This window comes from Triturus cristatus, chromosome 6 (genome assembly GCF_964204655.1).
Source record: "Triturus cristatus chromosome 6, aTriCri1.1, whole genome shotgun sequence".
In the NCBI taxonomy this organism is placed as follows: Eukaryota; Metazoa; Chordata; class Amphibia; order Caudata; family Salamandridae; genus Triturus; species Triturus cristatus.
In genome coordinates, this window is record NC_140589.1 from 1,619,567,569 (window position 1) to 1,619,585,054 (window position 17,486).

At 44.7% G+C, this 17,486-nt stretch overlaps 1 protein-coding gene across 2 annotated transcripts in view; it reads right to left on the reverse strand.

The window, feature by feature from the left end:
- PRKCE (protein kinase C epsilon) overlaps window positions 1-17,486 on the reverse strand; it is a 1,182,017-nt gene that overhangs the window by 92,844 nt on the left and 1,071,687 nt on the right. For both annotated transcript variants that reach the window (XM_085612767.1, XM_085612766.1), the window contains one exon: window positions 13,421-13,609. In XM_085612767.1, coding sequence (XP_085468893.1) covers window positions 13,421-13,609 — 189 coding nt within the window. The remainder of the gene's footprint in view (window positions 1-13,420; window positions 13,610-17,486) is intronic.

Here is a 17,486-nt window from a genome sequence, read left to right on the forward strand (position 1 = left end):
CTCCCTATGGGAGGCTTATAAAGTGGTGATCAGGGGGCAGGCCTTGTCCCTTATCTCCCATGCTAAGAGGTGCGAGAGAGCAGACGTGGTTCGCCTGGAAACTGAAATAGCTGAAATGGAGGAGGACTTGGAGCGGGGAGTTACTGATGAGAAATTGCACGTTTTCAGCCTCAAACAATCAGATTATAGAGCGCTAGTCACGGAAGCCGCTAAAGGGATGAGTAGAGAGCAGCAAGGACGACTGTATGATGTGGGGGATAAGGCCGGAAAGTTGATTGCTTGGTTGGATAAGAAGGAGAGAGCGAGCAGGGTGGTGCCCGTTGTGGAGAGAATGGATGGAGTGCGTGTGACTAACCCGGTGGAGATCGTCGACTGCTTCGCGGATTATTTCCGCGGTGTATACTCTCCGGTTTCTGTGCGTTCGGAGGAGCACTCTCATCTGTTGCTTAGAGACATTGCATTGCCAATCCTATCGGAGGCTGATGCAGTGTTGATGGAGGCGAAGTTGTCGTCAGATGAGATCGCCCTGGCCATTCGCTCGATCGCATCGGGTAAGGCTGTGGGTCCTAATGGTCTTCCCATCGAACTATATAAGTTGCGTCCCGATACGATAGCACCGTATCTTCGGGACATGTTTTTCGCGGCACGTGCGGCGGGCTTCCTCCCCCCTGACCAACGCCTCGCCAACATAGTTGTGATACACAAAGAGGGGAAGCCGCGAGCTCGCTGCGCCTCCTATAGGCCCATTTCGCTGTTGAACGCAGAACCCAAAATTCTGGCTAAGGTACTGGCTAATCGACTGGTTCGGGTCGTGGGCGACTTGATTCATCAGGATCAGTCCGGTTTCATTCCCCATCGGAATACCGCTCTGAATTTGAGGCGGTTGCACGGCGTGCTTGCTAGAGCGGAGTTTATACGTGAGCCGGCCATCTTGGCATCTTTAGATGCTACTATGGCGTTTGAAACCTTGGAGTGGCCGTATATTTGGGCCGTGTTGGCGAAATTTGGGTTCGGCCCTGAGTTTATTGGTTGGGTAAAATTACTATATGCTGACCCACTGGCTCAGGTGGTGGTGAATGGTAGGGTGTCGGCTCCCTTCGCACTGGGGAGAGGTACGCGGCAGGGATGTCCGTTGTCACCCCTTCTCTTTGCACTTTCTTTGGAGCCTCTCACCGCCTGGTTGCATTGGGAGCCGTCGCTGCGAGGCATTAGATGGACGCCGGAGTTTGAAGACCGTGTCTCCCTTTACGCGGATGACATCCTTCTGTATCTCACCTCTCCCCGACAGTCGCTAATTGTATTGGTGGACGTACTGAATTCCTTTGGTTGCAACTCTGGCCTGGTCATCAACTGGGCCAAGTCCTGTGTTTAAGTCCTCTCGGGCGAGGCCCCCCCCCTGCCACGGGATTGCCCCATCCAGATCGCTACACTGGGGTTCAAATATTTGGGAATCTTTATCTCTCTGGATCCCGCGGTCCGCTATGAGCGAAACCTTCTCCCTACCCTCCAGCGATTAAAGGCCGACGTCGCGAGGTGGCGTCGACTTCCGCTCTCGCCGCTCGGACGGGCGGCATTGTTTAAAATGATGTCGCTACCTCGCTTCTTGTATGCTTTGCAAAATACTCTAGATGTCGTGCCGGCCCGTTATTTCCGGGAGGTGGAGGGTCTTCAGCGCCAACTGTTTTGGGATGGGCGGCCGCGGATTGCTCTCGCCAAGTTGACGCTTCCTTGGTACGATGGGGGGGTCGCCCTCCCCGATATTAAACGATACTATTGGGCGTCTCAGTTGGCGGCGGTGAACCACGGGATATACGGTCCTGCCTTGAATCCGGCCTTCGAGATGGATACATTTCTGCTCCCGGGTGGGGATTATAATAGGGCGCTGTACTCGGTGACCCCGGACACGCGGTTGACAGGACCCACGCAGGTTGCGGTACGTGTGTGGCACGCGGCGAATGCTGCAATGGGGTGGAGGGATCGCTTGACTCGGGCGATGCCGTTGTATGCCTCCGGGCGGCTGGGTTGTTTGTGGAGATCGAAAGGCTTTGAGAAATGGGATATGATTGGTATATGTAAGGTGGGTGATCTTTGGGCGAAGGGGTGTTTCAAAACATTTGAAATGCTTAAAACTGAATATAAATTAAACGATAGAGAATACTTCCGGTATGCGCAAGTCTACCATGCGCTGTGTTTGGTTTTTCCGGACTTTGCTGCTATCCCCGAGTATTCCCCACTGGAGGATAGAGTGTTGGATGGCTACGTGCCCGACAGCACTATTTCTCTGATTTATAAGAAACTCATTAATGATCGCGCGGACTTGCTGCTCCGTCTGAGGGAGGCATGGACGGGCGATGGCTTGGAACTGGACGATGAGGACTGGGTATCGGCGGTGGCCTCCCCGAAAGAGGTGGCGATCCCGGCCCGCTTACGATTCGTACAGCTGAAGATCCTTCATAGAGTGTATGTCACGGGGCCCGGTTTGCTGCGTATGGGTTACTCTATGGATGGACTGTGTAAGCGTGGATGTGGCCTGCCGGGTACCTTTCTTCATATCTTATGGGAGTGTTCGGAGGTTGTGCGATTCTGGAATGGTATCCACACCGTAATGGAGGAGGTCACGCACGTCGCTCTGTTGCCAGAGGCTAGGAGGTGTTCGTTGAATGTCTGGGAACCGAATGATTATAATGCGGCACAGACGCATTATAATCATTCGGTTCCCAGACATTCAACAAACAGTGGGTGACTCTGGGGTACATGGTGGCCAAGCGTAACATTGCACAGCTATGGGGCTCCCCGAGGCCGCCCACGATCGAGGTATGGAAGGAGAATATGGACTGGTGTATGTTTAGGGAAAAGACGGTGTATGTGGCGAGAGGCAAGCCAGGGAAATGGACTAAGTTATGGGGTCCATGGAATTTATATCGTGGACGTATCTGCACCCCGCCTCTGCCATTAGAGGTCGATATTGCTTTTTCCCCCTAGCCACGCATTCTGCGGGATTGTGTGAGGTGTGTTCCATGTTTTGTCTTCCCGTTGCCCCCTACTACCGCTTCCAGACAAGAACTACTTTGGACACTGTACGTTGTTCCCCGTCCTGGGAAGAGCACGCTGCTATTTCGGACTCTCATTGCCTTGAGTGTGTTTTGTATTTAATAGAAAATGAAACTGTTTTTTCCGATTGCTCCTGGCCTATGGCCACGGCCTGTTATATGTGCTTCCGAACTGCCGGGAGCTTTGCCTCTGATTCATTTGAATGTGTGGCGTCACATTGCGGGCCCTCCGGCTCTATAGCGGCCGGCCTTGGTGGTTGTAGGCCCTTGTCTGTATTTTATCGTGTAATAACGGTTTCTAATAAAAAAAAAATTAAAAAAAAAAATCTATCATGACAAGCTCACAGAGAACAGCAGTTTAACAAATTGCTTTTGAGAGTTTAGATTAAAATGCTAAGCAATGCTGAAAGGCAATATAAATAAGGAGTAAACACAGCAGAAAATAATGCTGTGAAAGTCACACTCTGGCTAGTGAATATTATTACCTCAAAACTTCAGGTGAAAGAAAGCTGTTATTGCTAGTTAGGACCGTCACTGTGTGAACTGTAATGGGCAATTTGTGGTCTACATCTTTTTAATAATATAAGGGCTAAAGTAGCCCCTGCGGCATATGATAGTGATACTGGAAGTCACTGAGGAGTTTCATAAAAATATAGAGGAACGGGCCAGAGGCCGAGTTCCTTTTTAAGGTTATGGAACTCTGAGGTGACTTGCAATATCCTTATCATGTACAGTAGGGGGTACTTTATCCTATTTAATACATGGTCACACCATCACCTTTCCCACAAACCACTTAAAACCTTGTGCTTAGCTCTTTCTCTCAAATGAAAGAGTGAGCATGTTTGCAAACATGAAGTATAAAAATAAAACCTCTAGTGCAAAATTAAACACATCAAAAACCTGTTAAGTATTTGTTGGAAACAGATATGAGATACAGTTCAATACAAGTCAGTTACTTTAAAAAAAAAAAAAAAAAGCTGCAGTAGCTCGGAATGTGTACAAAGATGCAGAAAGGTTGCAGCTTTTCTCTATCTAAGGAGTGCAAAGAATAAACATATTCTCTTTGCTTTTCATTGTAAGCTTCATAATTACAGCTGAAGGAAGAAAACATTCAGTTTTCATTGATTTAAAAAAGCTGCTTCCATTATGCTCGGTGACCTCAACAGCTTTTCACCTCCGCTGCTAGGAGCGGGCATTGTGACATCAGAACTCGACTGTAATAACTTATAATAGTCGCGTTATTTATAATGAGTGACTGAGTGAGTCAACAGTCGCCGATTATAAGGAAATTAGAGACATGCATTTTGACAGGGATTACAGAATCCCAGATTTTATAAATACCATGTGTCCATATCCTTGAATATCAGATATTGGGCTTTGGCAAAACTAGGATACGGCTAAATAAAAATCAGATTCATGTTTAGAGCCATATCAAACAAAATGTCATAAGAATTGCCTTAGGATCAGCACGGTTGCTGTTTTGGGCATGTGTTTGCATATTGATTAGTTACAGTGTAAGCGCGGGGTCAGTGGTATTTGTGCACATGTTGATTGTTGTAGTGCTGTGGACTGAGGAGATGATAGCTGTAGAAAAAATTGTTAGGGAGACTGAAAAAGTGGGTGATGGTGTCAACACTGTCCTTGAGTGAAGGTGCTTACTGAACATCACCATTGCAAAATGTTGACAAGAGGTGAACAAACAAAGCCTGGTGACAGGTGGCATCCTCTAAGGGCTGTACTTTAACAATAAGGAACTTCAGAAGTCAGAGCAGCCTCCCTCCTGAAAATGGTCACTGATGTGTGAGGACAATCTAGTGTTCATGGTACAGTCTTCTACACAACTCAACTGTTCAGAAAAAAATAACATGTACTGTGGCGGTGGATAGTCAGCCACCAGAGATGCCTACACCTGACAGGTCATTCATGATCATTACCTGTCATAAGAGGTAAGAGGAACTGAAATGTAACACCAGCATGCCCCATGTATGTTAAGCTTGTCCATCGGTGTTCAATCGCCCAATCGAATATTGAAGTCTTTCGTGTTCTGACCCCATATGTGCCTAACAGCATTGACTCGCTTTACCATAAAAGGCTTGTCTGTATTATGCTTACCACTCATTCGCCAACTCCAGCGGGCGCAGAAAAGGGTGGCGTTATAGCACCATCTCTGTTGAAATTAGCAGAAAGCAGTGCCAGGTATGACTTTTAGGGCAGTGCCCCAGAAAATATAACTTGAAAAAATATAATCCCCATTGGCAGCCACATTTTTTAAGTATATATTTGACGTTCCTTTTGGCTAGGTTTTCTTTGGGAAATATTTCTCAAATGGGGTCCTTTGTATTCAGGACTCCTTTGGTTAAGCATTTTTAGGGGAATGCATAACATTTTACAGTGTTAAAAACATCACATGCATGTTCCCAGTAGAATAAATTCTGCCTTGAAGTCACATGGTTGATGCATTTCCAAGAGACCATGTTTGTGGATGAGGGAAGCAGTGCCAAGATAAGTAACATTCAAAAGAGGTTGTATTTAGAATGTTTGATTATTCGGGCTTTATTTTTACACCATGCCTACTGTTTCTCTATAAAACAAACACTCGCAAAGACAATGAACTGAAAGTGCCTCTTCAATGACTGGTAAATGTGGGCATCAAAGCACACTTCATGCTTGCACATTCTCAAACACCCATGGGATCAGGCATCCATTCATCCACCCATTGACTCGTTCCTGTGCCCCCCACACATGCAGACAGACAAAAAGCAGCGCAGGGGCAGTTTCTGTTATTAGCCGGGCCTACTGGCTGTGTCAATGTTTACTTCCCAAATGAATACCACTGTACATACTAATGCACGGTTTTCCTTTCATGCTGGCACGACGTATGCACAGAAATTCCTATATCTCAACGAACTGTAAAAGTGTTTACGTAACGTGAGGAGGTGTCTTTTACAGACTTTCACCAGAGAAACACAACAAACTCAAGTGGAAAATTAAAAAAACACCCATCTAGCTCCCCTGTCCCACTGAAAGGTCAGCTGCAGCTCCTGGAGTCCTCAAACCCTGCAGTAACTCCAGAGTGGGGCCAATGTCTGGCAGTACAATGCGAGGAAACACTGCGCTCCAAGGCTAATCCCTTGTTAGCATTCTGCTCTGAAAGGCTCAGACGCCGCCTTGTTTCCTCTGGTTTTCCTGTTCCAGCCCAACAAGGCTAGTGTGTATGATCGGGAGCACACGTTTGAAACCAGCAGCCCTTCGGCCGGCATTATCCTCTCACTGCGGACCTACCTCTCCTTCTGTCGCTGGGTTTTTCAGCCATTGTTCTCATTGGCAGCTCTCTCTCAGCTCCCCCTGTTTTCAAGCTCTTATGGCTTCCCGTTTCAAGAATAAATACTGCGTATCATTCGGTGAGGTCCACACCCACCTCCCGCGGCGACAATATTCTTATGGTAATACGTGCTCTGCACTGTTGGCGCTATATATCCATCTGGGGATCAGGGGCTGATGGACCAAAGAGCTTCCGGAATCCTTGAAGCAACAGGCACAGTTTATGACCTCACAACAAGCATTGGCAATGCCAATAGGTCTGGCCTTGAAGGAATGTTTGATGGTAATGTGGAGGATTACAAGCAGGGCTGGACTGGCCCTGGTAGGCACCACACGTTTCCCTGGTGAGTCGGTGGGTGGGGGCCGGTTTTGTACCCGTGGGGGCTGACTTTGTTTCTGGGGGCCGGTTTGGCAGCAGAGCTTCTCACTAGCACTCCGCCCGCTCCCTGGGCCGGCCGAGCAGCAATCTGCCAGGGCTGGTTGCTGTTCCCAGTCTGGCTGTGATTACAAGTAAATAGCAGGCCTGGAAGCAAGGACCACAGAATAATGTTACATGTAGGTTAAAAGGTCGGGTGACATTTGACAGTCAAGCCAGACCTAAACATCCATGCAGGTAAATGCCAACCCTCCTCCCATCTGTGCTGCTGCCAGAGAAAACCACCATAAATGATCTAGTATAAAAGACACTTTAATAGCATTACAATGTCATCTCCGTGCCCCTGCCAAACTCAAGCAGCTGGATAAATAAACAAAATGATCACAGCTGTGTGAAGCCAAAGTCCTTTTTTTTTTGTTTGAACCACAAACCGCTGATCAATCAAAATATGTACTCCTGGCTCCCACCATGTGGGCGGAGCCCAAGCCCTTCACCTGGTGATTCTCACATAATTGTCTGGCTGCACTGTCAAGCCACCCTATAAAAACGTGACCCTACTCCAAACGTGAAAACAATATACATTGCTCAAGGTGGAGGGAACTGATCTAATGCTGGCCAGCGTACTTCATAGTGCAGAACGCTTGTGCTCAAGACTGTTCAGAGTCTTTTGCACTGCAGCTAAGCGCCATTACTGGATTAACAATAAAACAGTGTTACACTTCTTTGACCATTCATTCTCTGTGTATTGGAGGCTTTCACACTTCTTCTCTCTCATCTTCCAATATCACGCCTATGAGGATGACACGCAAGTCTGTTTTCTGCTTCCTATTGTCCTCCTCTCACCTCACATATTTCACTGTCCTACAGTGATTTGACCAAGGAGGGACATAATCACCAAGCCTGAAATCCTCTAAACTGAAAACAATCTTTTCCAGCCTTCTGTCACAATCGCTCCGGGCACCCTATCCCACTGCTCCTGATACATTGTTAAATATTGGCTTAAGAATGCACAAACAAAATGGAAAATGTGGTTACAGAATCCGAAAAAAGAAAGTTAAAGACCTAAAAAAGAAACAAAAAATATAAAATATACATATTTAGGGTGAATAAAATACATAACCAACTGTACACGGTCAGGTCTTCTAAGACGTTGGCACTCTAAGAGCTTCTGTTGTTATTGTCCTGATGGTCTTGAGTCTGGTCACCGGGGAACAGTCCACAAGGGTTTAGTCTCTGGAGCTGAACTATCAGTTAAAGATGCAACTGGTAGCACAGGTTTGGGCAGGGCGAGTCGTACTAGTGAGCCGCTTCAGCTTGGCTAACTGTGAGGGAGCTGGCATAGCCCGTCCTTGATCTCAAGGGTTTTCCTTTTTCACATTAAATCATTACGATCTTTCTGACTCTGAAACTGTTTAAGTCATTGCCCTTGAGGTCCTAGAAATTATTAATTTAATTTGCATTGGTCCTAACCTTAAACAAGGACCAGAAACTTTGAACCGCTTCCAATGCTATGTCTGGGATCTCAAAGGCGATTAATTGTGTCCAGCGTTATTACTAGACTACCTTTCCTATGTGCAAATGAAGACATCCTTATCATTTTTTTGTCTTAGCATTCACTTTATAATATATGAATGCAGTGTTACAATATATCTGGGATATAAATCTCATCCCACATCATGGAGTAAGATTTAACAGCTTCACGTAGCTTCACATGTGGAGTCCCGAGTACAAAACTTGCAACTTGATGATCAAATCGGGATACAATGATATCTAAGCCATGGGATACTCTAAATCGGTGTAGACCGAAACTACCTCTACAAACAGACGGCACAAAATCTATTTTCACCGGTCTTTATATGAATCCTCAATCGCCTATGCTAACCTAAGATGGGAAATGTCTGAGCTGAAGCTCAGCATTCAAATCCATTATGGATTTAACACATATAAGACATTTGGAAGTACAATAGTGTCTTGGCCTTGTTGGAAAGATTGCATTGGTTGCCAATATATATACAAGGAGTTTCTAAAACCTTTGTCTTCTTTACCACTGCTGCTCAGGAATGGCTCCATCTTACTTCTGGGAAGAAATGATCTGCTGTTCTAATACTTGGAACCTTCAGGCACAAAACGGGATCTGCTGCCTTTCCCACATACACGTCGGAGATTAAAAGAGGATAGAAGGTTTGCTTTTCTAGGCCCCATTCTGGGGCATTCCTTGATCACGAGTAGTTTACGAGACTCCCACATGTCTTAAAGGGGCCATCCTTTGAAAGATGTCACGATAGACCTCAAAACTCCAGCAGACATCATAAAACAAAGAAGCATTCTAGAAAGTCTATTTTTGGTGATTGCTAGCAATGTAGGGGTGGGTAAAGAGAATGTTTTTTTTCTTTTCACTGTGTTTCAACTTCACAAACAAAATCTTAAGAACTTATTATTTAATAAGTATTTCAGCTTTCATTTTTTCTCGATGTCAGGTTTAGCACAGAGGGTGTAGTTTGCTCTTGTTCATGGGGTGCAGTATGTGCTTCTCAATTGGATACCTAGAGACAATAGTTGTCTAGAAAGGGCTATAAAAATAATTAAATAATTATACCAAAGGCTCCAATGGTTATGAATGATGCTGTACAACCATGGATGATGCTGCCCATGGTTTATCCGGGCCAGTTTAGTACCTACCTTACACTTCATGATTCCAGTTTATAAGGAACCAAGGCCTCCATCTGCAGTTTGATGCGGATGATATAAAGTACTAAATAAGGATATGTATAAGATAAAATGTTTGGAGATTAACAGATTTGGATTCCCCAAATCGAGTAATGACTGAACGAAATAGGACGATTTCTTATCCAGGAAGAAGGTAACCCTCAGAAGCCTGTTCTAAAGAGGTGGTACTTACTCTCTGTCGATGAGCAGCTACAATCCCAGAAGCTGCCACAAATCTGATCTGCAACGTGATCAAAAAGGTGGATATTATTGGCACAATGACCCTGTCTTTTTAATGGCCAGCAAGCGTGAAGGAAAACAAATCACCAGAAACTCTGCAAAAATACCAAACAATGTCATGCTTCAGAGAGTTTTGGCTATTGGATTTCCGACCAAACTTTGAAACAACCATTAATCATCGTAAGACTTGTTCCAGATTGAGAGAGAGGGAAAGGCTCAAAATGGAGAAATAATGAGTTAGAAAACAACGACAAAGGAAAAAGAAGAAGTAAAAAAGAACCTGCAAGAGTGACATAAAGAGGTAATGAGTGCGGGGTGTTAAAATCAGGTCAAAATGAATGCGCTAACAGCGGTGAATAGAGATTCTCCACTAATTTTAGAGAGGGTAGGCCGTTTCCTTTTGCTTGAAGTTGAAAGAGGCTCATATATAGAGCGACTGGATGTTTAAAACACACAACCAGGACATACAACAAACATAACAAGCATTGGCATAGCCAATAGGTCTCGCCTTTGGGTCCTTATAAGTGTTTAGCCATGCAACAGTTGCATAACTAAACACTTAAAGGTCCCAAAAGCGAGACCTATTGGCTATGCCAATGCTTGTTTTAACTGCTGCAATCTATTGAAGCCTCATGGAGAACATCAAAGCGGCCGTGCAGCCGCGAAAGTGATCGCGATCGCGATCAAACATCAAAGCAGCCGTGCGGCCATGAAAGTAATAGCGGTAAAGCGCGACGCGCGCGCCCGCGCACATGCACTGTAGCTCTAGGCTGGCCTGGTAGCACTTTTTGGAGCCCTCTCAATAAGTCTCGCCAGACCAGCGCATGCGCTGGGTCAGGCGAGACCTAAAAAAGGACAGCAATTCTGCACAGGGGCACAGAATAGCAGTGCCCACTAACAACACAGAAAAAAAGACAACGAGGCATTTAGGGAAATTAAGAGTGCCATCTGTGTTACCAACATTTCTTTCTGTGAGGGGCTGCTATGTAATCCTGCACTGCAACACATGAAAACTTGCCTCTCTCCGTGTTCAGTGACCCATGATATGTGCAAAATTTACTGTAATGTGCCAGGGCAAGAATTGCAACAGTGCCTGCAAATTGAGGACTCTTATCAACCCTGCTCAAATGTGTCCCTTTTTATTAGAAACTGCAACTTGTGGTATCACAATGCTGGTGCCCCGCTGCTGTGACCGTTCGATTGCATTTGGGGAAGGAGGAGGACTTTGGTGTAAGGCCTGGCCATAGACCGCTTTCAGTGGCCACAGCCTTCGGTGCACCATTAATATCTGGGTTGAGGTTAATGCAAATTGACACTCTGTGCCCATTGAACGTTAATTCACCAAAATACCAGGGGTAGGGGAAGTCACTTCACATGGACCTTGATCTTCACTTTCACTCACACATTCATATGCTCACACACACACATTCACACATACACACACTCTCTAACATAAACACCCTCAAAAGTGCAAGCACGTGCACTGCATACATACATTCAAAAGCATTTTATTTGCTTACCGCAGCTGCCAGGGAAAGTTATATCACAGCTATTTATGCTCCGGTTTTTATTAAACAAATAGAGAATAATGTAATATTATTCACTATTTGTATAATAACAAATTGACAAAAAATAAGTCAGTGAAGCCCCCACCGACGTCCATAAGGACGAGCTGCTTCTGTTCCTGCCACTGATTTTGCCACCGCTGACACTAGGGGTCGCAAAGGCAGTGCCAGGGGTCACAAGGGGCATGTTGCGTGTCGCAGCAGCGACCTCTGGCGACCCCAAATTACGTCCATGTCAGTGCCCAACAGTTGCACCTCACGGACAGACAGACGATGTGCGCAGCTGCTTTGATGGAATGAAGCTGAGTGCAGTCAAAGAGGTAACATCCTCCTTCGCCAGGAGAATGGTGCTGCCGGAGGTAATAAGCAGGGACCTGCCCACCTTAGATGCCTTTGTTAGTTAAGGGGGTGAAAAGACGATGTGTTTAACCATGCTCGTTAAACACACCAGGGGGCGTATTATGGTAAATGCGCATTTTCATTGTTTGCACCTTTTAAAAGAGAAAATGCGCCCTATAAACCACGAATGGAGTTAGCGAATTCCTGTGAAAAACAGAGCAGCTGTTTTACCGCCGCTCTGTTTTTTCCGATTGCAGGTAGCAACCCGTCTGCACTTTTGAAGGTGATTGGAGATCCCCTTGCAGGCGGGTGCAGTGAGCTCCCGCCTGCAAGGGGATGTCTGGGGGTCCATGGGACCCCCTTTCCTCCCTCCAGAGAGCTGCTATCAGGGGGCGCACTCACAGTGCACCACCTTTTAGATGGCACACTCTCAGTGTGCCTCCTAGGGACTTCTTTGCCTCTAAGCCCCAGTCTGTAATACCGCACGGGAGCAGAGGCAAAGGGATTCCCTCATTTGCATGAGGCACGCCCCCATGCAAATTAGGGAATGCCCCCTGCAGATAGCGCTGGCACTTTATGTGCGCCAGCGCTGTTGGTATCAAAGAAGGGGCCCACAAGCGTCTGCAGCCCCTTCTGTCATACCAAAGTGCCCCGGGGGCATGCAAAGTGGGCCCATACACCTGTTGCGCCCCTGGTACAGAAGGGAAAAAAAATCAGTAAACCCAAAAATTCTTTAAAATACGCCAGACTCCTTTTGTTTACTCTGAAAACTACAGTTTTCAAATATAACTATATTTAGCATACATTAATACATTCTACATAGTAACCCTTGTTTTTCCCCTTTAACTGTAAGGTTAATTCTGCCACATTTAAAGGGAGCGATATGCTAAAGCTGTGACATTGCCTCCTGTGACGTTACTACAAGTCTGGTGCACTACCCATGCTGGTTGACCCCCTACCATTTGTTTTAGAAATTGTGCATAACATATGCCATTGAAGAAAAGGTGCAAGCAAGTATTATATTATAAGAAACACGTCACAGGCTTGGTGTCATCAGAACAATAGCTGTGGATTTTCGCATTATGTGTACAAAAAAACTTTCAATCTTCTTGGTTTACAGGTGTCAATCTCAGGGATTACGTCATTCCTATCAAGCGTGGCAAATGACGCACCGGAATGACATCACTCCTGTGTACGTCTGGTTTGAAACCACTGCTGTTTGAGCGCATGTGCAATAGCCACCTCCAAACAAATGTATGTCAGGCACATGGAAGCACCAATGCAACCAGGTGCGGGGGAAAATACGGAAAAAAGCCTAGCCACAAAAAAACATAAACGAAACATCAAGCGCACTGTGTTTTGACTTGTCATGAAACCTACATCTAAGCTAATAAACCAACTTCTTTTATAACCCACGAGTATCCGTACTTCATTATGAAACATTGTTTGTTGTCTTGTGGAGAAACTGCACATAATCAAAGTGACAGCCTGATTGGAAAGGGACAGTGTCACCTGGGTAAACTACAAAGCCCACACAGAGGCACAGACACGCATGTGTGTATTTATGTGTTATTTCAAATCACAGACAGATGCTCAATTGTGGCTGCAGTCGTCTTTAACATATTTCCCCAGTCTATAGAAATGTGCAGTGTGCATCCATAAGGAACACAAACAGCTTCTTCCTTTCCCACACCCAGTGTAATATTCCAGGCCCAGATATCCAGATTGTGGCGCTCTCAACTGAATTTGAATTCCCAGTGCTGGATTTTTTAGGGTGCCATATTTGGTTTGAAACATAAAAAACTTTGGCTTGCTGAACTCACAGCTTTTAGAATGCTGACGGCTTCTTTGCTCAGCCACACGGGGTAGAGGACGTCGTCATGCAGGATGGACTCGAAAAGGTCATCTTCATTGTCGGCTTCGAAGGGAGGTTGTCCGGCCATCATTTCGTACATGAGCACCCCCAAGGCCCACCAGTCCACAGAGGGTCCATACTCGAGCTCCTGGAGGATCTGCGGGGGGAAAGGAGAGGTTACAATGAAACATGAGGTCCACCATCTCTGGTCAGATGTTTCATCCTGGCACTGCGCTACCGTCTCTATTTGAGCTGTTAGGAAAGTTCAATGAGGCACTAACATAAGATAACTGCCTGCTGGCAAATGATGTGTCCTTATCAACAGGCGAGTGTGGAAAATAATGGTGGGGAGCAATTAACTCATGATAATGCTCTATAGAACAGTGGTACTTATTGCTATGTCTGCGATGTCTACCTAGAGGGTCAGCAACAGTTAAAAAAATAATTATATTAGCAAATTGATAAAAAAATATGTAGATCAAAAAGCAAAACTGAAAATTCGAAATTTTGAAATCTGAAGGAATTTGAAATTGGAGATACAGATTAAGTTGGAACCCTTCTGTTGATTCGTGGGGGGAACACAAGTATGGCAAATGGAATCTAGTACAAACGATTGATGCCTCATTTGAAGCATTGGGGTATGAGCCGATAAACAATATGCATTAGGAACGAAAAAGACAGTGATATGCTAGAGTCCAGCATATCGCTGCGCATCTTTTGTCTTTTCGAAATAAACTACATTTTAAAAACTAACAATATTTTCGTTAATATAAAAATTTTGATTTTTGAATATTTTTTCTTGTGAATTTAGTAGAATATTTCATAATTTGTGTATTTTTGGGATTCATACTTGTTTCTATATTGTTGTGTACAGTTGGGTTCAAATCGCAGACTTTGCTACGGTGGGGGTCACTGGCTTCCAACATTGAATCAGTGGGGTCCACAGAAGTCAAAAGGGTAAAGAACCACTGCTCTAGGACATTCAGCACAGTGATTGTCAGCAGTCCTTTCGAACAAGTTAATGCCCGTTTTCTGAGTAAGCTGCTTGGCCAAAACTGCCTGGGCATTAATCTACATGTCACATAGCAAACATTCTTCATATTTTAACAGTTATGGGATAATATATAGTCATAGCACCATAAGTATGCAGACACAAAAAGCAGAAAATTCACGAAGCATTTGCTTAAAATGAATGATTCAAGTAACATACTTTCCTATTGTACAATGACAAGCCCAGGAAATCGGGCACCCGGTGAAAAGAATGCACAGAGGTAGCCTTCAACATGGATCTGTGGCTTACCCGAAGCCAACAGCAAAAAGAACAAGCATTGGCATAGCCAACAGGTCTCGCCTTTGGGACCTTATAAGTGTTTAGCCATGCAACAGTTGATGCTGTTGTACCAGTGATATTGTGCTGCATAACTAAATACTTATAAGGTCTCAAAGGCGAGACCTATTGGCTATGCCAATGCTTGTTTATTAGTGTTTCAATTAAAAGCATACAGTACAGAGCGCATGCCAGTGACACAGGGCAGTGCAGAATACAACTTCGTGAGATAAGCAGTCATTCTTCCGAGAAGGAGTAAAGGGGATATGGCTCAACAAACAGATAGCAGATAATGACTGTGTCTTCTCTTGTACGGCTTTAACCTAACACTGGCATCCAAACATGGGGACCAACTTGGGGAGAAAGAGGAGGGGACGAGTCAATAGGAGGAGGGAAGTTGAGAGGTATTGCAGGCCCAAGGAGTGAGCCACCAGCGGTTGCATATCTGGGAACAGCCCGTTCCACGGGGATCAAAACAGGGTCTTACTGTACACAAAATATGAGTTCCCTGCCTCTGTGGTAAACAGAGGCCAAGCCCTCTTGGTGAGGGGAGGGATGTGTGCAGGCCACCTGATGTTATGAGAAGGGGGCTCTCCCGATCAGTGTCAAGAAATTGTGACCATAGCTGGTCCCACACAGGGGCCTCTGGGTGGCAACAAAGGCCCTGGGCATCTCTGTATGCAGAGCGATGGCATCAGCTTCCACCCAGTCCATCATTGCGGTCTTCGAGGCTGCACATTAGGAGAAGCTGCGCTCTTTTATTGCAATATCACAGTGTGGGTTGCCAAGTCTTGGTCCAGATCTGTGAATCTACCTGCCATTTTGAATTTCTTCTGGCATTTGTAGAATAGATGAAGTTGTCATCATGCATGTGTTGAGCTATGTTTCCCGATATAAGCAGATACAGTCATATAAGGAGTTTTTTTTACACCACCTGATCAATGTATATCACAACTGACAATATCACAAATGCTGCTTCTATTCACACATATAGATGCATATATAGAAGAGTTTGTGCGTGCTACTAAAACTTAAAAAAATATCATACTTCACCACAAGATAAATGTGCTCATCAGACTATGTAACGTTTAATGTTTCTATGCACATATAGGTATTAATATAGAGGGGATTTCTCCTGCCAATACAACATTACCAAGTGTCATGTGCATTTAAAAGTTTAATTTAATTTTTTTATAGAAAATAAAATAAAACTCCTCCTTTCACCTTTTGTTCCATCCCTTCTCTCGCTAACTCATCCCAAACCTTTTGACTACTATGAACCCCCAAACATTCTTCTTAAACACCTCTAGTACAAAAACAACATGCTACTTCCGTGTTCAAATCCATTTCCATCATTCTATCCCTACTCTAAACTCTAAAATAAAAAAAAAACACACAGGATCTGAAGAGCTCAAACCAAATTGAACTAATGCACAGATACAGGAAAAAATATTAATCTACTAACTATTAACCTCTAATCTTGGGTTGCGTGGTAGCATACTACTCGCCACAATGCCTCGTCTGGGGTAGTAAGCGATATATAAATACAATTTACAATTACAACATACTCCCCCAAGCAAGCTCCCGTAATCCTTTAGGTGATGCAGGAACCTCCAGTGCCCAATGGAAATGCAGTGAAGAAACCGAAAAACAAAGTATGAAACGTTTGAATTAATTTCAGCTGCTGGTAATTTCCCAGGGCTACCTTATTTGTCCCACCATGCTACATCAGACAGAAACCAGTCAAATGCTGGTCAGTGTTGGTCTGGATGGCCTAAGACAGCTGTATGAGACAAAAGGCCGAGTCCCATCGGGCAACTTGGACAAGGTGTGCACCACTATCAAACAGTATATTAGCAACTTGACAGTACTTCACACAGTGATTATTGTACAATAAATCACATTTATTTTAACTTGTGGTCCTCAAATTTTTTGTTTCGCCTCCAATGTCGAACTTCCTCTTTATGGCTGGTCATGATCACTGCATGATTATCTTCAACTTAAATATTCAAAGCATGACTCCACTACTAACACCATCTAAAGCTACATCTCTAAAAAGGACATGGAAGAGCTTTAGACACTCCAGGCAGAACTCTCTGGGATGCTGCCACTTAACACATTGTTTCAGTAAACCAGTTCCACCACTGGCTTGGCAAGACGTTTGGCAAAGTGACTTTCTTGAAAACCTCCTAACACCAGCAACCACACGAACAGGCCGGCTGGCTCAATTGAGACATAAAAGTACAAAATGGAAAATTACAAGCCTTGGAAAACAGTGGAGAAAAATGCATATCCAGAAAGATGCATTGGCAAAAGCAATAGATCCGGGTTTAATGTGCTAAAGAGTCATCTAACAGTTGCTAACTGATGCCATTTCATGACCGTGACTTTAAGCCAGTCTTGGTTTTTGATACAAAGAACTGCACAGACCCATTCCTATAATGCAAAAATAAAACCACCAGTTCCAGTATGTTTATTGCTGTTGACTTCAGGAGCATGGCTGGCTGAAAATCACCCTTATAGCATCGGGCCATTTCTTAGTGAAATGCGGGCAGACATTTTAATGGTTTAATTTCCAAACTATAAAATGAGTCCTTTTATGCAATATGGGACTTCTAATTTTAAGGCTGAAAATGTAGCCCTAAACACTTTTTGCGTGTGCTTGATAGAGGCCCAACGTGCCTGTTGTGCAGTTCAATTTGTATTT